We start from the raw sequence: 23782 nt of genomic DNA on the forward strand, positions 1-23782 counted from the left end.
TCCACCATTCAATTGTTATATTAAGCCTCCTCCATTTTGTTTTCAATGGAGTTGTCTGAGCTGATGACATGGGAAAAAAAAAAAAAAACATGGTTCATTACAGAGACACAAAATGCTTATCCACATATATTTATGTAGCCCACTACTTCTTAATGTTGCCTGTATCTGTTCCCCATTCAATTGTTTGGACACCTATAGGCTCCAAGGCTATAGGCCTTGGAGCAATCCAGGTTTGTTTCCAGCTTTCAGACGCATGCCAACCCACGTCATTCCCTCTCTTCCTCTTCCTCATTCCCTCTCTTCCTGATCTAATGTGTTGTGTCTTCAGAGGAGCCAGAGCTGTTGCTTGATGCTAACATGTCTCGTGACCACCTGGCCATGCTGGGAACTGACATCACACTGAGTGCCACCATCAGGGGTGTGCCCACTCCTACTGTCACCTGGAAGAAGAACGACGAAGATACCCCAGCTCATGCCACCATCGTCACCACCGCGAGCAGCAGCAAGCTCTTCATGCCCAAGTGTGTCCGCCCTGACTCAGGCAACTATACCATCACTGTGGAGAACACAGCTGGAAAGAAATCTGCCACCGTGGCGGTGCTCGTACTGAGTGAGTCAAACAACCAACCTTATTACACAAACTACCAAATTGGTTTACACTTTAAAATTTGAACTCTCTTCTATTCTTACCTTCAGACAAACCTTCCCCGCCAAGAGACCTGGTGTTGTCAGAGGTGACCAGCGAGTCAGCGTACCTGACCTGGAAGGCCCCTGAGGACAATGGAGGAGCCGTGATCTCCCACTACGTTGTGGAGAAGAGGGACGTGGCGGCAGAGCAGTGGGTTCCTGTGTCTGCATCCAATAAGAAGCCCAGCCTGATGGCCATGTACCTGATGGAGGGAATCCAGTACCTCTTCCGTGTGGCTGCCGAAAACCAGTTTGGCAGGAGCGACTACGTGGTGACCAAGACTCCCATCAAGGCCGTTGATCCACTCTGTGAGTGCCGCTGAACACAAGAAGCATAGACTATACAATCTTGTTGGGTTAGAAGTAGATTCATGTTAGATTCATAAAGATTAAGAACAAGAACTAGAACCAAATTAATTAACAAATATTATTAACAAATTAATTGACTTCCAGATCCCCCTGGGCCACCAAAGAACCTTCACCACACTGATGCTGACAAATCTGAGGTGTGGTTGGAATGGGAGTGGCCTGACAGGACAGGAGGAAGTGACATCACTGGATTCATCGTGGAGCACCAGGAAGACGGTCAAGCCGACTGGGTCGCGTTCAAGACAGTTCCCAACAACCACAGCCATGTGACCGGGCTTGTGGAGGGCAAGACATACCGCTTCAGGGTGAAGTCTCAGAACGCAATCGGAGTCAGCCGTCCAGATACCAGTGTTCCCGTCATGTGCCAAGAGAAGACATGTAAGACACATTCTTTTTTTTATATTTATAACATTTATGTATAAGTAATTAAAACGATGATTTCGACATGGTTGTTGTCTATCTTTCTAGTGCCACCAACTATTGAAGTTGACGTGAAGCTGATTGAGGGTCTCGTGGTGAAGGCAGGAGCTACCGTTGTGCTGCCAGCTAAGATGACTGGCATCCCAACCCCCAATGCCAAATGGATGAGTGATGGCAAGGAAATTATGTCTGAAGGCCACCACAACATAGAGTCTACTGGATCCTCCTCTATTCTCACCATCCCAGAGAGCGTGAGAGGAGACACTGGAGAGTACCTCCTTATGGTCTCCAACCCAGCAGGGAGCAAGACGGCAGCCCTGCACGTCACGGTCCTGGATGTGCCCAGTGCCCCCATAGGACCGGTCAACATCCTGGAGGTCACGCCTGACTTCATGATGATCCAGTGGAGGGCGCCAAAAGACGATGGAGGCACCTCGGTCACCAACTATGTGGTGGAGAAGAAGGATGTGAAGAAGCCCTGGGAGCCCTGGTCAGTGGTCAGCTCCAGTGGCACCAGCACCAAGGCCAAAGTGTCCAGGTTGGAAAAGGGTCGTGAATACATTGTCCGCATCCGGGCAGAGAACAAAATTGGCATCGGAGCTGGGCTGGAGAGTCCTCCCACTATTGCCAAGCATATGTTCGACCCTCCCAGCCCCCCTGGCCTGCCGGAGTGCTCTGATATCACAGAGAACGCTGTGACAGTGGAGTGGGCTCTGCCTGAGAATGACGGCGGTAGCCCCATCAGTGGATATGTGATTGAAAGGCGAGAGATGACCGGCAAATGGATCCGTGTGAACAAGACTCCTGTCCTGGATCTCAGATATAGAGTCTCAGGCCTATTTGAGGGAAATAGCTATGAATTCAGAGTGTTTGCAGAAAACGTTGCTGGAATCAGTGGACCTTCCCCTATTTCTGACCCCGTAAAGGCCACCCGTGCCCTGACCAAACCTGGACCACCTGGAAGTCCCAAACTCAAGGACTGGAGCAAATCATATGCAGACCTCTGCTGGATAAAGCCAACCAGAGATGGAGGCAGCCCCATCCTAGGCTATTCGGTTGAAGCCCAGAAATCAGGCAGTGCACAATGGGATAAAATTAACAAAGACAACATTAAGATCTGTGCCTTCAGAGTTCAAGGTCTTATTGAGGGAATGGAGTATAGGTTCCGCATCAGAGCCATCAATAAGATTGGAGAAAGTGAACCTAGGGAGCTCTCTGAGACGGTTCTGGCCAAAGATATCTTGGTGCCCCCAGAAGTTGTGGTGGATGCATCATGCCGTGATTCCCTCACGGTCAGGGCAGGACAGAGCATCAGCCTGATCGCCAGGGTGAAGGGCCGACCTGATCCTGAGATTACATGGACCAAAGACGCCAGAGCTGTGGGCAGAGACAGACGCACTGAAATCAACAATAACTACCCACTATGTGAGCTTGTCATCTCTAATGCTGTAAGGGAAGACTATGGTAAATATGCTATTTCTGCCAAGAACAGCAGTGGACTGGCCCAGGCTACCATCATTGTCAACGTTTTGGATGTTCCAGGGCCTTGCCAGAACCTTAAGGTGGCATATGTGACCAAGAACTCCTGTATGGTGTCGTGGGAGAACCCAGAAGATTATGGAGGTACTGAGATCACTCAGTACACCATTGAGTGTCGCCAGCCCAGCCAGAGAGGATGGACCGTAATCTCCAATGACTTCACCAAACGTCAGATGAAGGCTCCTCTTACTGAGGGATGTGAGTACTTCTTCCGGGTCAGTGCACAGAATAAAATCGGTTCTGGTCCTTCCATTGAGTCCAAGACCGCTGTACTGGCAGTGGATCCCATTGAGAAGCCCGGGGAACCCATTGACTTCCAAATCTCGGAAATTGGCAAGACCTTCTGCTTCCTTAAGTGGAAGAAGCCAGAGTATGATGGCGGTAGTCGGAATATAGGTTACCATGTGGAGAAGAAGCCCAAAGAAGCTGAGGAGTGGGAGAGGCTACACAAGGGAGCCATCAAGGAGACCTACTTCATGGCTGACCGATGCATTGAGAACCAGATCTATCAGTTCAGGGTCCAGACCAAAAATGAAGGTGGAGAAAGTAACTGGGTGACCACAGATGATGTTTTGGTGAAGGAACAGTTGGTGGAGCCAGGAATCAAGATTAAACTGGATGCGACTCTGGTTGTCAGGGCTGGAGACTGTATCGCTATTGAGGCAACTATCAAGGGCAAGCCACAGTGTGACGTCAAATGGACCAAGGACGAGAGCACCAAGGAAATCAGGAAGGGTCTCAGGCATCAGTTGGAATCTGGTGCCGACTTATCCAAGCTGCTTGTCACTGGAGCCAGGCGCACGGACAGTGGCAAATACATTGTAACGGCCTCCAACATCGCTGGAACCTGCTCTGCTGATGCTAAGGTCAATGTCCTGGACAGACCTGGGCCCATCAACAACCTCAAGATCTCAGGCATCACAAATGACAGGTGCCAACTGGACTGGGAGGTTCCTGAAGATGATGGTGGCTGTGAGATCTACAACTACATCATTGAGAAGTGTGAGACCAAGAGAGGAGTCTGGTCTGTCCATTCTAACGCAGTAATCACCAACAAGGCTAGAGTTACCCGCCTCATTGAGGGAAATGAGTACACCTTCAGAGTGCGGGCAGAGAACAAGATGGGCCCCGGCCCAGCAGTTCAGAGCGACACCATCGTATCTGGTACACAGTTCAACGTCCCTGGGGCTCCTGATACACCTGAAGTTACCAAAATCGTCAAGGAAGAGATGATTGTACAGTGGTCTGAGCCAGAGAGAGACGGGGGCAAGTCCATCATAGGATACCTGTTAGAGAAGAAGGAGGAGCATGCAGTCAGATGGTCTCCTGTTAACAAGGAGGCCATCCCTGCAACTCGTCTGACTGTGACTGGACTCCTGCCTCTCCATGAGTATCAGTATAGAGTCAAAGCTGTGAACGAAATCGGGGTTGGCGCTGCCAGCAAGCCTTCAGTGGCCATCACTGCTAGAGACTCAATTGGTAAGCAACAGACAATAAATGGAATGAAAATGTTTGAATGTTTTGAAATGTTTGTTTTCTGTATCTGTAATGAGAGAAGTATTTGCTTTTTAGAGAAGTGATGGTTAAATGTGTCCCACATATATGTCATGTCATTTTAGAACCCCCCGCACCGCCAACCAACCTGAAGGTCCTGGACAGCACCAAGTCCTCCATCTCCCTGGGCTGGACCAAGCCTGTCTCGACCGGCGGTGTGCCCCTCATCGGCTACGTGGTGGAGATCAGGGTGAAGGGAACCGCCAAGAAGGATGAGGGCTGGAAGAGGTGCAACGTGGCTGCCCAGCTGGTGGTGTGTCACTTCACCGTCAGTAGTCTTGAAAAGAAACTGGAGTATGAGTTTCGAGTGTCCGCCCAGAACCAGGTGGGAATGAGCCTGCCCTGCAACCTTGAAGGAGCTGTGATGCCCAGAGAGATCCTAGGTGAGACCTTCTCAGTCCTAATGTAGAAGAGAATATTTAAATTAGCTTGAACGTGAGTGTGAAGCCAATATGTTATATTTGATTGGTCACATGTGATAGCTGCGATGAATCCTCAGAAACGGGTTGGACATGAACCCTTAACAGAGGGGTTCAGTTCTAACCCCTTAACAGAAACTCCACTCTGATGCCTGTTCTTCACTCCAACAGAGTCTCCAGATATTGACCTGGATGCCAATCTGAAGCAGGGTCTGACTGTGAGGGCTGGGTGTCCCATCAGACTCTGTGCTACCATCAGAGGTAGACCTCCTCCCACCGTGACCTGGAGACGTATGGGTATCGACAACGTGGTGAGGAAGGGTCATGTAGACATCATCGACACCATGACCTTCCTGGTAATCCCTGACAGCACCCGTGACGACTCCGGCAAATACTGCCTGACCCTGCAGAATGCTGCTGGGGAGAAGGCTGTGTTTGTCAATGTCAAGGTTCTTGGTGAGTTACACTTTAATAGTTATTCATAGCAACTCAACCTCTCCCATCCGATGTCGATCTAGGCCTTGCTCCTCTATGTCCATCAATAGGAGGCAGAACCTGAATGCATTTTCTCTTAGATGAAGGATTATGGTGAGCAATGAATTAAAGAACATTTGTCCAACAGACACCCCAGGGCCTGTGGTGAACATCGAGGCTACAGACATCCGACAGACCTCTGCCAATCTGTCATGGAGTCCACCGGAGGTAGACGGTGGTAGTGAGGTCACACACTACATCATTGAGAAGCGCGCCATTGATCGCAAAACGTGGGCCGTTGTGAAGGGAGAAGTTGAGATAGACAAGATTCCCTTCAAGGTGGGCGGTCTGACGACTGGCACGGATTACTACTTCAGAGTCACAGCAGTCAACCAGTATGGGCCCGGAGTACCAAAGGTCTCCTCTACCTCCTACCTGGCCTCCGACCCTACCAGTATGTATGGCTTACAGATCAATACCTTCACATCATTCCCTAAATTCATCCGCTTTGGTCATGTTCAAACCATTCATTATCTTCACCTGTTTTTTATCTGTCATATATACTGACATTAAAACTTCATCCGCCCATTCAAGTAACCTGTATCTGTGTTCCTCTAGGTAAGCCCGACCCTTGTGAGAAGATTGAGGTCTTGGAGATCACCAAGAACAGTGCTACAGTGGGCTGGGTGAAGCCCATGAGGGATGGAGGTGTTAAAATCGACGGTTACGTTATTGAATACATCGAGGTCAAACCTCCCCCACCCCCACCTGCACCTGTGGAGGTTTGCTTTCTAGTTGCTTGTCAACCTCATCAATGCCTCTTACTTGATGTTCTTCTTAGATTATATTCATAATTTATCATAATAATAACAGGGATGATATGTCTTGTTGCAGGTTCCAGAGGGAGAGGAACCTCCTCCTCCTGCCCCAGAGCCGTTGGTGGAGTCAGATGAGGATGAGGATGAGGAGAAGGAGAGGGAGGTTTGGAACGCCTACACCACCGTTAAGGGTCTCAGTGTCTCCGTCAGTGGCCTGAAGGAGGGCAAGAGATACAAGTTCAGAGTGTCAGCCAAGAACATCATCGGCTGCAGCTCCTACACCGAGACCCGAGAGGCCTCTGAGATCAAGGAACAGATCCGTGAGTCACCTAGTTCAGCGTCCATCTGCTTTCTCTTCTTTCAACATGTATTTATATTTTTCCTCACTCAACATGGTGGAATCTACTCCTTATTCAACACGTTGTATTTTTTACTCCTCATTCAACACGTTATATTTCTACTCCTCATTCAACACGGTGTGGTCCTACTCCTCATTCAACACGATGTGTTTCTACTCCTCATTCCACACGGTGTGTTTCTACAGTGGAGCCCAAGATTGTCATGGCTGAGATGGTGAGTGCCAAGGCGGGGGCCAAGCTGAGGATCGAGGCGGTGGTTTCTGGTAAACCGATGCCCAGCTGTAAGTGGATGCGTGGGGAGAACGTGGTGGTGCCGTCCAGCCGCCTGGCAGTCCACAAGTCTGCCAACTTGTGTGTCCTCATCATCAAGGATGTGTCCAGGACGGACAGCGGAGAGTATAGCCTGTCAGCGGAGAATAGCTGTGGCAAAGTCGAGGAGGCCCTCAAGATCATCATAAGAGGTCCCTACTATTTATATCACTATCACTTTAACTGTCACTAATGTTACTGTCATTACTGGCCCTATTTTACATCTCCAATGCATGTGTGGTTCATGGTGACTATAATACCTCTCTTTGGTTAATGGGGATGTTAGTTCAGTAATACCTCTGTGGTGAAGGGTTATGTTGGCACAACAATACCTCTCTGGTGAAGGGTGGAGTGGCTACTATAACAGCATCATGTGTGTTTTCCAGATATCCCTGGGGCTCCAGAGGGTCCGGTGGAGATCAGTGACATCGACTCTGATGCCTGTTCTCTGTCCTGGAACAAACCCCTGGAGGACGGAGGCAGCCCCATTACCAACTACGTGGTGGAGAAGTGTGACGTGACCCGGGGAGACTGGGTGAACGCCGTCTCTTCTTGTGGGAAGACCGGTTGCAGGCTGGGCAAGCTGATCCCAGGGAAGGAGTATGCCTTCCGCATCCGGGCAGAGAACCGCTTCGGCATCTCTGATCCAATCCAGTCCGACCGCATGGTGGCCAAGTTCCCCTTCCGTAGGTTTCACACATTACAAATGCCAAACCTTGTTGCACCTACTAAACCTTTACTACTTATTACACCTACTACACCTTTACTATAAATTACGCATAGTACACCTTCACTACACATTACATATACTACACCTTTAGTACTTATTATTAGTGCTGTCAGTTTAACGCGTAATTAACAGCGTTAACGCAAACCAATTTTAACGGCATTAATTTTTTTATCGCGCAAATAATGCTCTTTTGGCTTGGCAAACTTAGTTTTTTCACCTGCTGTCTAGCAACAACTAGTCACGTTAGAAGAACTACAACATCATACCGGATCTAGCTACACCGGAATCAAAACAACAAGCACGCCGCACAAACTTGTTGGGGCAGGCAAGGATACGGAGCTGGTGAAAAACTCCTTAAAAGTGTGTGTTTGTTAGTGTGTCACTCTGTTCAAGCCTGCACGAGAGTTCAATGTTGCAGCATTAGCTGTTACGTCTTTCTGACCAATGGCAGTTCAAGGCCTAACTGGGCTGTACCACTTCGGGAGGGGCCGCTCAGTTACTCCCCTCTAAACAAAATCGACTTGGTTGCGATGTTGCGATGTTGAGTGTGGTGAGTGTTGAGTGAGTGAGAGGTTGCGGGTGCACAACTCAGGCTGCCGGACGGCGCTGCAAGGAACTTTTATGAACGCAATATTGTTATCCCGCAGGTTAACGTCCCGCCGGGAATTCTACAGACTCTCCCGATTATCACTCCGCCACAGTGTGTGTGTGTGTGTGTGTGTGTGTGTGTGTGTGTGTGTGTGTGTGTGTGTGTGTGTGTGTGTGTGTGTGTGTGTGGGCGTTATTCGATAGCCTGGTAATGTGTATAGGCCTACGTACGGTAGGAATATATTCTTACTGGTTTAAATAATAAATGTTTTAGTATTTCCCATCTGAGCTGAGCAAGAGTTTTTTTCGAAAGTTCAGTGATTGAAACAAATAAAACCCTGGGCTATACGGTAGGCCTACCACTGTCATGCACCTACCCAATGTCAAGGGGACCGAGTTGAATTCACTGCGGGTCTCTCTTCTTACTGTCCTTCTCAACACTCTCTGATCTCACTAAAATTCACTGATCACTGATCTCACTAAAAAATTGATTAATCGCGAGTTAACTATGACATTAGTGCGATTAATCGCGATAAAATATTTTAATCGCTTGACAACACTACTTATAACACATACTAACTACACTTTTCATACTTATTACATAAGTTACACCTTTAATACTTATTACACCTACTACACCTTAACTACTTATTACACCTACTACAACTTTAATACTAATTACACCTACTACACCTTTAATAATTAATACACCTAATACACCTTAACTACTTATTACATCTACACACATTTAATACTTAGTACACCTAAAACACCTTTAATACTTATTGCACCTACTACACCTTTACTATAAATTACACATACTACACCTTCACTACACATTACATATACTACACCTTTAGTACTTATTACACATACTATACCTTTACTATCAATTACAATTACTACACCTTTACCACACATTACATATACTACACCTTTACTACTTATTAAACCTACTACACCTAACATATACTACACCTTTACTACACATTACATATACTAAACCTTTACTTATTACACCTACTATCCCTTCACTGCACATTAAATATACTACACCTTTACTACTAATTACACCTACTTCACCTTTAATATTTATAACACCTACTACACCTCTAATACTTATCACGCATAGTTCACCTTTACTACTTATTGCACATTCTACACCTTTAGTACTGATTACACATGCTATACCTTTAATACTTATTACATATACTACAGTTCAAATTACTAAATATACTTAATACTAAACTTACAACTATGTTACTACGTGTCATACAAACAACATGTTTACTACAATTTACACATACTTTAGGTTTTCACACAATACTGTAGAAGCACCACAGGGCGGTACAACAGGCACTGCTATAGTTAGATTAGATTAGAATCTTTATTTGTCATTGGGTTAAATACAAAGTATTTACACAACGAAATTAAGGTGCAGATCTTGTTCAGTGCTTTTTTTAAATAAATAAATAAATAGAATGCAGTAAGAAATATTAATAAATATATAACAACAATAACAACAATAACCCCAATAACCCCTCCCCCTGCCTTCCACTTAAGGCACATTAAAGTGTCCTACACCCTCCCCTCCCTCCCAGACAACAACGCCTTCTGCCCACATATATCTAAATAGCAGCAGGTCCAGGAAGGTAAGCAAGATGAGGAATGTCAAGAGGTAGTGGTGATCGATTATGTGGTTGTCTATGTATTGCACAGGGGTTATTTTTGTTTAGTGTACGTATGGCCCAGGGGAAGAAGCTGTTGGTTAGTCTGGTGGTGCGTGATTTCATTGAACTGTAACGCCTGCCAGAGGGAAGCAGATCGAACAGGTGGTGAGCAGGGTGCGTAGCGTCTTTTAGAATGGCACTCGCCCTGTTTCGGCAGCGGGAGCTGGCCAGCTCTTCCAGGGAGGGCAGTGGGCAGCCTGTGATCTTCTGAGCTGTGCCTATGACCCTCTGAAGTGCCGTCCTGTCTGCCGCCGAACTCCCAGCATACCATGCTGTGATGCAGTAAGTGAGCACACTTTCAATGGTTGAGCGGTAGAAGGACACCAGCAGCTTTCGTTGAAGATGGTTTTTTCTGAGAATTCTCAGAAAGTGTAGTCGCTGCTGGGCCTTCTTTTTTATTGCCGTTGTGTTTGTGGACCAAGAAAGCTCCTGAGAGATGTATGTTCCCAGGAACTTGCAGGACGGAGCCCTCAACGCAATCCCCGTTGATGTGCAGAGGGGCATGGGCTGGGCTGTGTCGTCTGAAGTCTATGATGATTTCCTTAGTTTTGGATGTGTTTAGTTGGAGGTAATTTGCTGAACCCCATGCTGACAGCTGCTGGACCTCATCTCTATATGCCGTCTCGTCGCCCCCAGAGATGAGTCCGACCACAGTGGTGTCGTCAGCAAATTTTATAATGAGGTTGGAGGGGTGGGAGGGGGAGCAGTCAGATGTGTATAGAGTATACAGAAGTGGGCTCAACACGCAGCCTTGGGGGGAGCCAGTGCTGAGTGTGAGGGGGGAAGAGAGATGGGGGCCGAGTCTCACTTGTTGTGGTCTGTTGGAAAGGAAGTCCTTTATCCAAGCGGAGGTGGAGGCAGGGAGGTGTAGGCCCAGTAATTCATTTATCAGGATGTCCGGGATTATTGTATTGAAGGCTGAGCTGTAATCTATGAAGAGCAGTCTTGCATAGGTGCCTGGGTGTTCGAGGTGGCTCAGCGTAGAGTGGAGGGTGATGGCAATGGCGTCCTCAGTAGAGCGGTTAGCCCTATAAGCGAACTGGTGGGGATCAAATGATGCTGGGAGGCAGGCCTTGATGTGCTGGTTAACATGGTTGCAATGTCTTTGCTACCGATAGAGATTCCAGATGAGCCCCTTAACTGCCACATCAACAAGACAAACAAGGACTGCATGTTTGTGGCCTGGGAGAAACCAGAGAGCGACGGCGGCAGCCCCATCACCGGCTACTACATCGAGAGGAAGGAGAGGAACAGCCTGCTCTGGGTCAAGGCCAACGACACAGTGGTCCGCACCACAGAGTACCCGTGTGCCGGCCTCATCGAGGGCCTTGAGTACACCTTCAGGGTGTCCGCCATCAACCGAGCTGGCCAGGGCAAGCCCAGCAAGAAGACCGACTTCATCACCGCCAGGACCCCCATCGGTAAGGGCTGGTCCTCCCCATCACAGCCTTTTATTAATTTACACTAAATGGATGTGTATATATATATATATATATATATATATATATATATACACATATATATGAAGGACAAGCACAGAACCCACTGGTATTGTTCTTATCTTAATTATTAAAGATTAAAGATTTGAATTAAATATGTCCATTCCCCTTATAGACACACCAGGCAAACCAGACATTCTGGATGTGACCAAGAACTCTGTGAGTCTGGTGTGGAGCCGACCAAAGAACGACGGCGGCAGTAGGATCGTTGGCTACTATGTGGAGTACACCAGGGTGCCCGGGGAGGCCTGGCTGAGGAGCAACACCAGCAGCCAGAACGTTCCAAGGGAGGAATACACAGTCCCCGGCCTGGAGAGAGACCTGACGTTCCAGTTCAGAGTCATCGCCAAGACCGCCGTCAACATCAGCAAACCCTCCGAGCCCTCAGAACCCGTTCTGGTCTGCACTGAGAACGGTACAATACTGGAGCTCACTCACACATAATGCTCACCAAATGCTTACTTATTGCTTACCCAATGCTAACATAACACTTCAGGAGGTTATGACAAATGAAGACCTTTACATTTCAAAATAGATATATTCTTAGTCTTTGATGTACACAATAAGAACAATAAGAATTAAATGTATACTTATATTTGTCTACTTCTGTATTGTGCTCCTGACTGCTACTTGCTGGACTGCAGTTCTACCAAGAGTGGAGCTCAATGCTAAGATGCAGAAGGGGCTCATGGTGAAGGCTGGAGCCACGGTCCTGCTGGAGGCAGAGGTGTTTGGAAAACCTATGCCCAAGGTGACCTGGAAGAGAGGAGACACCAGCCTCCGCTCAACAGAGGGCCTCACTATCTCCAACCAGAGACAACAGTTCCAACTGGAAATGACCAGTGTGACAAAGGAACACAGTGGAACCTACACCATCACGGCACAGAACGCTAGTGGATCCAAGACAGCAGAGGTCATCGTCAAGGTTTTAGGTGCGTCAAGGTTATCAAATCATGTTGGTCTACGTCCTGAAGTCGAGTCATCTTCATGAAATGATTGATTTCATTGACTTATTCTAAAATGATGTTAGAAGTAACAAACCAACTGATATTGTGTTGGACTCTGAGAACTAACATTATCCACCTTGTGTCCAGATGTGCCTGGCCCTCCCACTAGTGTCCAGATCTCTGAGGTGTTTGCAACCAGCGTGATGGTGCTTTGGGAACCCCCACTGAATGACGGGGGAGCCATTGTCAGCCACTACATTGTGGACAAGCGTGAGACCAACAGGGCCAACTGGGCGCAGGTCTCGGCCAAGATCCATGCCGACACCCATGAGTGCAGCGTGCAGAAGCTGATCGAGGGTCGTGAGTACCAGTACCGCGTTCGTGCCGAGAACAGCTGGGGAGTTGGAGAGGCCTTCATCAGCAACCCTGTGGTCGCCAGAAATCCCTTCAGTAAGTCCAGACTGTGTAACCCAAACTGGTAAACTGTTGCAGTAAGTCCAGACTGTCTAACCCAAACTGGTTAACTGTTTCAGTAAGTCCAGACTGTCCAACCCAAAATGGCCAACTGTTTTAGTAAGTCCAGAATTTCTAACCCAAACTGGCTTAGTGTTTCAGTCAGTCTTGATTTACTATCCCAAACTGACTAACTGTTTTAATAAGACTAACCAAGCCCTCAAACTGTTTCTTATTGCGATGTTGTTTAAAAACCTTCTGTGTCTCTCTTGAATGAACCCTGAACTTGATGTGACCCCTAGCTGTGCCTGGCCCATGCGAGGCTCCAGTCATCACCAACGTGACCAAGGACCGCATGACGGTCAGCTGGAAGGACCCCGCAGACGATGGGAAGTCGACCATCCTGGGCTACGTCCTCGAGAAGAAAGAGAGCAAGGAGATGCAATGGATCAAGTTGAACCGGAAGCCTATAATTGAGCGTATGCTGGAGGTATCCGGCCTGTCAGAAGGAACAGAGTATGACTTCAGAGTCAGTGCTCTCAACCTGGCAGGTCCAGGTACACCTAGTGAACCTTCTACCTCGACCTACGCCCTGGACCCCATCAGTGAGTCTACCCCCTTTCCTTTCAATTCAACTTATTCCACAAAGTTGATGTGTCCAAAAGACTGTGTCATGAGTATTTGTATTATAAAGTAAGAGTTAACAATGTATATACAAAGAATCAACGAGTTCTGAGGTGTGATCTGTGCTTCAGACCCTCCTGGCCCAGTAGTGAACCCCGGCGTGACAGACACCACCAACTGCACAATTAGTCTGGCCTGGAGCGTCCCGGCCAGCAACGGAGGAAGTCCCGTGCTGGGTTACCTGGTGGAATGCAAGAGGACCGACGCAACCGACTGGATCCGCTGCAATGTTCCCAAGAACCTGCAGGACACCAGCTACATCATCCAGAACCTCATCGATAAGTCTGAGTACCAGTGCCGCATCACCGCCGTCAACAAGGTCGGCTTCAGTGAGCCCTGTGAGGTTCCAGGGAAGCACATCGCCAAAGACATCATGGGTATGTTACTGTGTTCATTTCAAACGCTTACATTGTATTCAGGCACATTATTTCTAGTGGATGGCCTCCTGTAATTTATGGGGTTATTGTTGATGATGGTTGTTGTGTGCAGTTCCTCCAGAGGCAGTGTTGAGTGCAGAGCTGAAGGAGGTGCTAGAGCTGCGCGCCGGAGCCACCATGAACCTCCAGGCCACCATCAAGGGCCGTCCCACCCCCAGAATCATCTGGGCCAAGATGAACTCCAACATCAAGGACCGCCAGGGAATCATCATGAAGTCCACAGCCACGGACACACTGGTTAAAGTGGAGAGCGTGAACCGTTACGACGCTGGAAAGTACATCCTCAGCCTGGAGAGTGTGTGTGGCGTAAAGATGTACACCATTGTCGTCAAGGTCTTTGGTAAGTTCCAATGATTGGTCATCATTTAATAGATCAGGCCCAAAAAATCAAGCCCGACCCTACCCGAGTGCGTTGTGCCAGAGACCGGCCCTGCCCAACACATTAACTGTAATTATTAGCCCGAGCCCTATTTAAACCCGACAATTTTATTAATACATTAATAACCTAAATAATAAGTAGGTTAACATATTGACTAGACACACGCAAACTGACAAATTTGACATAGATTTCTATGGAATCTCCCTGCTTCTGAAATGCTCAAACATCTCCGCCCAGCGCTGGTCCGCTGATTTAAATCAGCATTCCACTGTGTGACCATCCCTGTTGCGTATGCCCCCAAACATTGTTGAAATCATATGCTGGATGCTTTATTCTTTCTATGTGGTTTTTAGTTAATGATCGGGGTATGATAAGACCATTTTGACTATGAAATCATTGACAACAGGGGACATTTCATAGTGGTTGGTGGAAACCGGGACATTATAGTGTCCCGACAGGCTTTTGTCGGGACTCGGAACAAATTAATCGGGGCTGTCCCTGCAAAACCGGGACATTGGGTAACCCACTATAATGAATGATGTTCGGGCAGGTGTGGGTGTGAAAAAAATGTTGCATCAGGTGGATGGGGGGTGGATTATTGATATTAAGCAGCGGGTGCGGACTGTGGATGTCATTACAGCTAACCCGCGCATCTCTAGTAGCCCACACAATACAGCACAGCATGCAGATAGATCATGCGATCTATCTGTTACTTAGGCCTACTTTGCTAAAAATATATGTAATATATCTGATTATGGCATAGCTTCTCCCCACCCAATTAGGCTAATAAAGTAGGCCTAATGATAAAAAATAATAATAATTAAATGCTTGGTCAGGGCCCGGCCCGAGGATAGGGACGGGAAATCTCGTCCCGGCCCATGGGCCGGGACGAGATTTCGGGTCGGGTTCGGGCAGAGAATCTAAACTCTACTTCCAATCAACCCACTTTTATATCTATCTATCTATGTGTAGAAGGTTTAGTATTGTGTTATGTATATCTCCTGGGTGTTAACGTTGTGTTGTTGTGCCTCCAGACACTCCAGGGCCACCCGTCAACCTGATGGTGAAGGAACACTCCAAGGACAGCGCCTCCATCCTCTGGGACGCTCCTTTGATCACTGGAGGCTACGACATCAAACACTACATCGTTGAAAAGCGGGATGCTGAAAGAAAAGCCTGGTCCATCGTCTCCAACAACTGTGCTAAGACTTCCTTCAAGGTTCCCGATCTGGAGGCCGGTAGATCCTTCTGCTTCAGGGTCTCTGCCGTCAACGAGCTGGGCATCGGAGAGGCCTGTGAGACTATAGATGGCGTCAGAGCTTCAGGTGGGTGTCCTAGCCAGCATTTCTTAGGTCAACTCTAGTTGATCATTTCTTTAGTAGGACATGTAACTGAAGAGATGTGATCTTTCAGAGGAGCTTGTGTTAGTGACATGCTGTGGAATATGTAATCTAACTGAAGAGATGTGTTTTTACAGAGGAGCCTGGTCCTGTGATGGATTTCAAGACGCTGCTTGTTACCAAGGACTCCTGCACTCTGAGCTGGAAGAAGCCTCTCTCAGACGGAGGCAGCCGCATTATCTGCTACGTCCTGGAGGTTTTGAATGGAGATGAAAAGTACAAGGAGCTCATGAGGTCCAAGAACATGCAGTACAGTGCCAAGGACCTGATTGTGGGCCACGAGTACAACTACCGGGTGATGGCAGTCAACGACTCTGGAGATAGTCCCGCCAAAGAGCTGGCCGTGATCGCCAAGGACCAGATCAGTACGTTATATTCACCATGTTCTTTTAGTGTGTTTCTCTATTCATTGATAACATTTAATTAGACTTGATGTGTTTGGAATATAGAGAGATGCTTCAAAGTTCAAATATTTCCATGTATTCATCCTTCAGTTCATCCTACATGTGACTTGCGTGAGCTCCCCAACATGTGCTACATCGCTAAGGAGGGTAGCAACGTGCGTCTGAAGATCCCTATCATCGGCAAACCAACTCCTAAGGTATCCTGGAAGAAGGGTGATGATGAGGACCTGACGGACACAGGCAGAGTGTCTGTGGAGTTCACAGCCGTAAACACCACCTTGCTGATCAGGGACTGCCAGAGATCTGATGCTTCTAAGTACACCATCACCCTGAGGAACAGCGCTGGGACAAGGGAGTCCACCATTTTCATCAGGTCAGCATGGGACTTTCCTCTCCTCGTTGGTAAAGCATCCGTTAGAGAGATGTGTTAAGACCAAATACCGTCCATACACTACCAATAGCTTCACTACTGTACTGATGTATGTGATCATATTTCAGGGTCGTGGGTAAACCAGGTATCCCGATCCAGCCAGTGAAGTTCAAGGATGTGACTGCTGATGGCGCCACACTAAGGTGGGGTACTCCCAAGGATGATGGAGGGTCTGAGATCACCAACTACATCCTGGAGAAGAGAGACTCCATCACCAACATGTGGGTGACGGTGTCCTCCTTCGTGGACACCAACTCCTTGAGGGTCACCGGTCTTCATGAAGGCACCGAGTACATCTTCAGAGTTTGTGCAGAAAACAAGTATGGCGTGGGAGAAGGACTCAAGTCTGAGCCTTTGGTTGCCAAGCATCCATTCAGTAAGTTCCCGCCACCATGGCCAGGTGGTCTTTTTCAGCTTCAGTGCAGGGGGATGGCTCATGGTTCTGTCGCTCCTCCCTCAGATGTTCCTGACGCGCCTGCTCCACCTCAAATGATGAGCATGCGCCACGACTCAGCCTACCTGGCGTGGTCTGACCCCCGCAAAACTGGTGGCTCTCCCATAACTGGTACATCATCCATGCTGAGATAGTCATTAAACACTCATCCACGCTGAGATAGTCATTAAAACACTCAACCAAACTGAGATACAGCCATTCAAACAATAGGGTTTTCTCATATGTTTTGAGTGCAAAGTGTAAAGGGGTACAGATGACAGCAGCCTCATCTGTTCCTCAGGCTACCATGTGGAGTCCAAGGAGAGGAACAGCATGCTGTGGAGGAGAGCCAGCCAGGCAGCCATCAGGATGAAGGACCACAAGGTGACCGGTCTGACTGAAGGAATGGAGTACGAGTTCAGAGTCATGGCCATCAACCTGGCTGGCATCGGCAGACCAAGCCTTCCTACAGACCCCTATGTTGCCCTGGATCCCATTGGTGAGTTAGATTCTCTGTGGCTCCAACCTTTAGGTTGACTTGACTTTAGGTGCACCACTCAGTTCAAGACCTTTCGTGGACCATCTCATACGCAAACGGTAAACAAATTGACAAACACCCAGGTATTCGCTGAGCAGAGTACCAATGCCCTCTTTTATTATTTTTAGAATTATTACTGAAAGAAGGCCATTGCCAGTGAGAAAGATTGAAAAGTTTAGTAATCAAAGTTACTTATAGTTAAGTTAAGTCCTTTATTCATCCCTTTTTAGGGGGAAATTCTTTCTCTGCTTTTCGACCCATCCGGGTAGCCGGTGAACCACATACACACACAGAGGTCCACACACATGGGGGCACACACATGGGGGCACACCGGCACTACCGGAGCAGTGGGCTGCCGCGGTGCAGCGCCCGCTTATTATTCAACAAATTTAAATAACAAATTTGCCCAAAACATCAATGGAATTAATTGTAATGGCAAACATATGACGGAAGGCACTCATAATACCATATTTACTGAACACTATTTACTATTACTGAAAATTTACCTATTTAAAAAATCCCACATTCCACTTGCAGAATCACAGGTTGTAAAACAATGAGATAGTAAACCTTATTGCTAACACCTGTAGTGAGAACACGTAGAGGGTGTTGTCATGCTAAACGAGTTGTCTAATGACGTGTGTGGGGTTGTTAGATGCCCCTGGTCGTCCGGACGTCATCAGCATCACCCGGAGCTCCGTGACCCTTCAGTGGACCGAGCCCCAGTCCGACGGCGGCCACCGGCTCACCGGCTACATTGTGGAGAGGAGGGACCTGCCCTCCAAGATCTGGGTGAAGGCCAACAATGTCAACGTGGTGGAGCCGGCCTTCACCGTGAAGGAGCTGCAGGAGGGATGCAAGTACGAGTTCAGGATCAGAGCCAAGAACTCCGCCGGAGCCCTGAGCCCCCCCTCTGAGCAGACGGACACCATCGTCTGTGCAGACGAATATGGTGAGACCCCACCTGTCACCTCAAGAACACGTTTATCTGCCCTTCCGTACATCAGAGAAGACCAGGGCCAGCCCAAGCACTTTAAACTTCTATTTATGGTTCACTTTTCCGAATGTTAGTAAAATATTCAAAAGAAAATTAAAGATACATATATATTTTCAAGCCTCAAGAAGAGCTGGCGGAGACTGCTCCGGCCGAATCGCATTGTTATCAACTAATCTTTTTATTTTTTATTTTCTAGTGTAGTTTTAAACTTCAACAGACACCCGCCTTCAAGTGAATTAACGTTTGTCAATTGAGTAGGTCCAGACTCCCTGTACAAATGAAATGAAGTACCAGAGTCTGGTGGGACCAGGCTACTTGATTAGTACACCTGTGCCGTGTTCCAATAACCGTACTATCCGTACTTACTAGCCAAATTTTGAGTACGTAGTACGTTCCAATTCAGATCCGGCGAAAAGAAGTATACTTCAAGGACCCGGATGTCGTATTCAAAACGGGCTAATCGTGAAGTGTGGATCGAAGGACACTTTCCGTACTCAACGGCAGCCATCTTAGCTACGTAGCGGAAGAGGTGGAGCCAGGCTGAGCCAAAGTCGGCGCATTTTCCACATAGCCTGCATTAATAGAGTCATTTTGTAGTTTTTATAGTTTTTATAGCTGCTAGGCGTAAAGAGTTCACCGTTCAAAGCGGGATGTTTATTGCGGGGGAGGAGCCGCGGCGGCAGTCGTGATCGTAATTTCCGGTTAGTGCACCACGGAGTACTCGATTTGGAACAGCACTCACATCTTAACAATTAACGTACTCAGTGAGTACAGATAGTACGGATAGTATACGCATTGGTGTCAGTTTGGTTTGAAATGTGGTGGGGACAGAGACACAATTGTTGGGGATGCACCTTATTTTTCTTTAGCACAGGTCATGAAAGGTTCTGAAGACGGGATACCTTTGTAGCTTACTAATTAATACGATTTTTACAAAAAAATGATGTCTGACACGTTTTATGAAGAAAGCGTTTTCAAAAAGCATTGGACATGAATGACCCACAATGTTCTGCTCCATGATGCACTCAATGTTGATGTGACATGACATGAGCTATACCAAAATAAACAAAGAGGGGCTTATTACCTACGTGTTTAAGTTCAGAAGGGGCAAACGTATACACACAGCACTACAAATGTCAAGATCGAAAAAGCTAAAAATAATTATAGCTTTATATCACATCATGAGCTGGCTGTTCTCAATTCACAACACACATCCATCCAATCTACATGGCATTCTGACCAAAACCCATGCACTCCCCCCCCCCCCCCCACACACACACACAATTATTCCATAATTCAAGCAAAGCGAATGACCAAAAGTCACTTTGAGTCAACAAGAGACTGACTCCACCGACTACACTATCGCAATCTCCACCAGGCTATACCCAACACCGTAAGAACGCTAACACTAGATAATTTAAGTTAGGCTACTTGGAGGCTATGGCTAGTAGTACTATTTCAAGTTAAAACAGCTGACCACCTGAGGGCAAAAAACACAAAAGATCTTGCCAAAGTACCAGCAAATCTTAAGCAATAAATATTGCATCTTACCTTTATTAATGTGCCAGTGGTCTGCAGATGTATCCCGCTGTGTAGCCTGCGTGCCTGCTGCCTAACCACATCCATTTAGTTCAACAGGTTTTCGCTCTGACACTGTACATCCATGGTACTAGCGGTCTGGTGCTTTTTACCTATGTATTCAGGCTAAAATTAATTGACTGTCTGATGCCTCATCATTGCATACCAGTCATAGAGTATTAGTATTAATATCTCATTCATTGTCCAAGTCAGGCTGGCACCTCATACAAAAATAATCCACTACGGTGCCGCAGAGGGGACATCTAGTCACGACTGAAAAAAGGCGAGATAGCGATACAACCAGAGCCCGACATTCTCTGATCCTACCTAGTTAATTATACAGCAAAATGTCAAAAAGGAGTGGACAGGACATCAGAGCTTTTTTTAAAGCCAAGCAATTGAAGCTGACATGCACAGTAAGTGTGCTAGTGTCTTATGAGCTCAGCTAAATTAATATTTATTCTAGAAATATATTGTAATTATTGAGGTTTTTTTAGCTAGCTAGCCTCTACCGCGACACATTGTTGGCTAGCATGCCTGGTGCTACTGGAGTGTTTTGCCCTATGTGCTTTAACGTTTAGCTTTCCTATTTAAATTAATTTTGAATTTACAACAGTACGAATGATTAATTTTATTTTCACTTCAATAACGTTTCGTTAGCAGTTTTCAGACTCCCCACTAGATGGTCGTAAATCATCCATATTATTTGTACCAAGTAACAACCATGGTACCAGGCAACCGCACACTCCAAACCTATATTTTGTCAAAAACCAATTACAATATTGATAACATATACCACAACCAACATACCGTCATAGTGGTCATATCATTACAATAAAGGTTACAAGACTTTTGTTTGCACACCACATAAATCTCATAAAATAGAGGGCATAATCAATTGAGTTAACACATTTTTATTTATTTATAAGGAACAGGAACCAAGTGCATCAGGGCTTAATGAAAGGCAGGAACTGGTAGATGGCAATGAAGAGGTGAGTTGGCAGAAACAAGTTCCTAAAGGGAGAAAACACTGCATTTTAAAATAAATAAATAAGACAGAGCTAAATCAATTAAGTTATCAATCTTCTGTCTTTGTTTACATTTGATCAGGGAGAGGAACTAAGTCAATCAGAACTTAGTGAAGCTAATGTTGGCTATAGCTTCAACGTCAATGATAGAACTTAGAATCTATCAAGATAAATCGTTCGCTGCCCTCGGTCAAACTACGACAAAGGAGTTTGTACAGATTGTCATCATCATGAATAAATATAGATACGTTACGTTACCTCCTCCGGACCTCCTCTCCTCAAATGCATGAGGCTGCAACCGCAGCAGATTGTCCATGGAAGTGCGCAGGAAGCTGTCAGGTTCGGATTACACAGAGAAGGAGCCGCCCACCGTACCACCCACCCCTCCCCCATTCTAGAACTACTCATCCAAATGTTATAATTGTTGCAAATTGTTGACGGCTGTGTGCCGTATCCAGATGGATTGGTTCGCATCTGTCTCGCGCTATTAACATTCATTTTTAAAAAACTGCATTCAATTTTATTTTTTTTTATTTTATTTTTTTTCTGGTGGGGACAAAATTAGTCTTTACGAAAACTGGTGGGGACGCGTCCCCGGCGTAATCGACGCCTATGAGTATACGGATATATACTATTCCTTTAAGTATACTCATGGAAGTACAAGTAATGGAACACGGCACAGCTCCCAATTATCACAAAGCAAATAGGTGCATTTTGTGATGTTGATTAAAGTTTGGATTATTTTAAGTTGCAGAAATAGTGCTATTAACCCAAGTATAAATCACACAGGCGCTATTATGGATGACAAATGGCCATTAATGGAAAAATCATTGCAGCCTGAACCCTTCATGTTTGTTCTATGACCGACACCTTCTCTACTAGTGGGTAGAACGTTTTGGTATCTTTTGGCCTCGTCTAAACTTTGAAATAGCGTAAGTTAATTATTATTAACCGTCTAAAGCCATACTATTTTGGCAACACCTAAGTAGTGGTTAGGACCATCACCTCTCCGTTCGGATAAAACAGAACTTAAACAAAACTAAGCTTTCAAATCCTGAATTGAGATTAAAAAAAATAGCTAACGGATAAAAGTCCTAATATTAAAATATTCAGGCTCTGCACTAATAAGCTTACAATTATACGTCACTTTGAATAGAAGCAGCTAAATAATCCAATGCAATGGATCTGTCCGTTATAGCATTATATGTACAAATCCTTTCAGCTATTAGATTGCAGTGTTCCCTTAAGATGTGTTCCAGCAGCGAGTCGAGGTGTGCACGTAAACAGTGTGGATTTGCGCCTGCACGTTGTTTATGTGCATATGCACAGCGCTGATGTGTGTGAGGTTTAAGTGATGAAGGTTTAAGTGATTCCAGTTTGGCAATATTTTTGTGTTTCTTTTCTACAAGGCTGATGGTAGTGACACCTGTGCAGCGGTGCATGCAAATGGGGAGAACACTGGTTTTCTATTTTCTGACTCTTTTTTTCTGTGTTTTTGTCATCAGAGGCACCAACCATCATCATCGAGTCCCAGGTGAAGGAAGGCCTGACGGTTCGGGCTGGAGAAACCATCATCATAACAGCCACGAGCATCATGGGAAAACCTGCTCCCACCTCATGCTGGTCTCAGGGTGGAAAGAACTTCAAGCCATCCGACATTGTCCAGATAGAAACGACCCCCACCTCCTCCACCCTGTCCATCAAGTATGCCAGCAGGAAGGACTCCGGAGAGTACATCATCGCTGCCAGTAACCCGTTCGGTGTGAAGGAGGAGAGTGTTAGTGTAAAGGTCCTTGATGTACCCAGTGTGCCCGGGCCTATTGAAGCCAGCGGCGTCTCCTCTGAGAAGATCACCCTGACCTGGACAGCTCCCACTGAGGATGGAGGCTCCCCCATCAAGTACTATAACTTGGAGAAGCGGGAGACAAGTCGCCTGCTCTGGACCATCCTAAAGGAGCAGGTCATCGACTGCCACTTTGTTGCCCGCAAGCTCATCCAGGGCAACGAGTACATCTTCAGAGTGTCTGCAGTCAACCAGTACGGCGCCAGCGAAGCCTCGCTTTCAGAAGCAGTCAAGATGGTCGATAAATATGGTACATCCTATTCTGTTTATTCGTAAAAACATTGATGTGAAAGCTAATTAATGTATATTTAATTTGTGTCATGATAGTTACGATAACGTGTCGTTTCTGTGTGCAGGTCCCCCCGGCCCACCAGCTAAACCAGAGGTAGGAAACATTCAAGGACAGTCGGTCACAGTGACATGGAGGAGGCCAGCAGATGATGGAGGAAGTGATATCACAGGCTACTGTGTTGAGAAGAAGGAGAAGAATATGGTGCGCTGGGTCCGAGCCTCCCAGTGGTCCGTGGCTGAGCTGAGCTACGAGGTGAAGGGTCTGACCAAGGGCATGGAGTACGAGTTCCGTGTTAGCGCTGAGAATAAAGCCGGGTATGGAGAACCCAGTGAACCATCGATGCCCGTCATCACTAAGGTTGTTGCCTGTAAGTAAAGGCTTCTGCTCTATGGTCCAGTTGAATATAATATATCTCATATATGGGTACTTTTTATACCAATATAT

General features: G+C 46.7%; 1 protein-coding gene across 1 annotated transcript in view; it reads left to right on the top strand.

Annotated features, from left to right (window-relative positions):
- ttn.1 (titin, tandem duplicate 1) overlaps positions 1-23782 on the top strand; it is a 207583-nt gene that overhangs the window by 134220 nt on the left and 49581 nt on the right. Inside the window, 27 exon segments of the mRNA XM_030380517.1 lie at positions 329-610; positions 697-996; positions 1141-1434; positions 1525-4494; positions 4635-4952; positions 5160-5444; positions 5611-5916; positions 6081-6244; positions 6357-6600; positions 6825-7100; positions 7335-7634; positions 11115-11417; positions 11611-11910; positions 12140-12427; positions 12590-12892; positions 13198-13500; positions 13651-13956; positions 14069-14356; positions 15430-15720; positions 15873-16160; positions 16290-16572; positions 16698-17005; positions 17090-17194; positions 17364-17561; positions 18256-18552; positions 22709-23296; positions 23403-23705. Of these exon segments, the coding sequence (XP_030236377.1) occupies positions 329-610; positions 697-996; positions 1141-1434; positions 1525-4494; positions 4635-4952; positions 5160-5444; positions 5611-5916; positions 6081-6244; positions 6357-6600; positions 6825-7100; positions 7335-7634; positions 11115-11417; positions 11611-11910; positions 12140-12427; positions 12590-12892; positions 13198-13500; positions 13651-13956; positions 14069-14356; positions 15430-15720; positions 15873-16160; positions 16290-16572; positions 16698-17005; positions 17090-17194; positions 17364-17561; positions 18256-18552; positions 22709-23296; positions 23403-23705 (10491 nt within the window).

This window comes from Gadus morhua, chromosome 16, assembly GCF_902167405.1.
Source record: "Gadus morhua chromosome 16, gadMor3.0, whole genome shotgun sequence".
NCBI lineage: Eukaryota > Metazoa > Chordata > Actinopteri > Gadiformes > Gadidae > Gadus > Gadus morhua.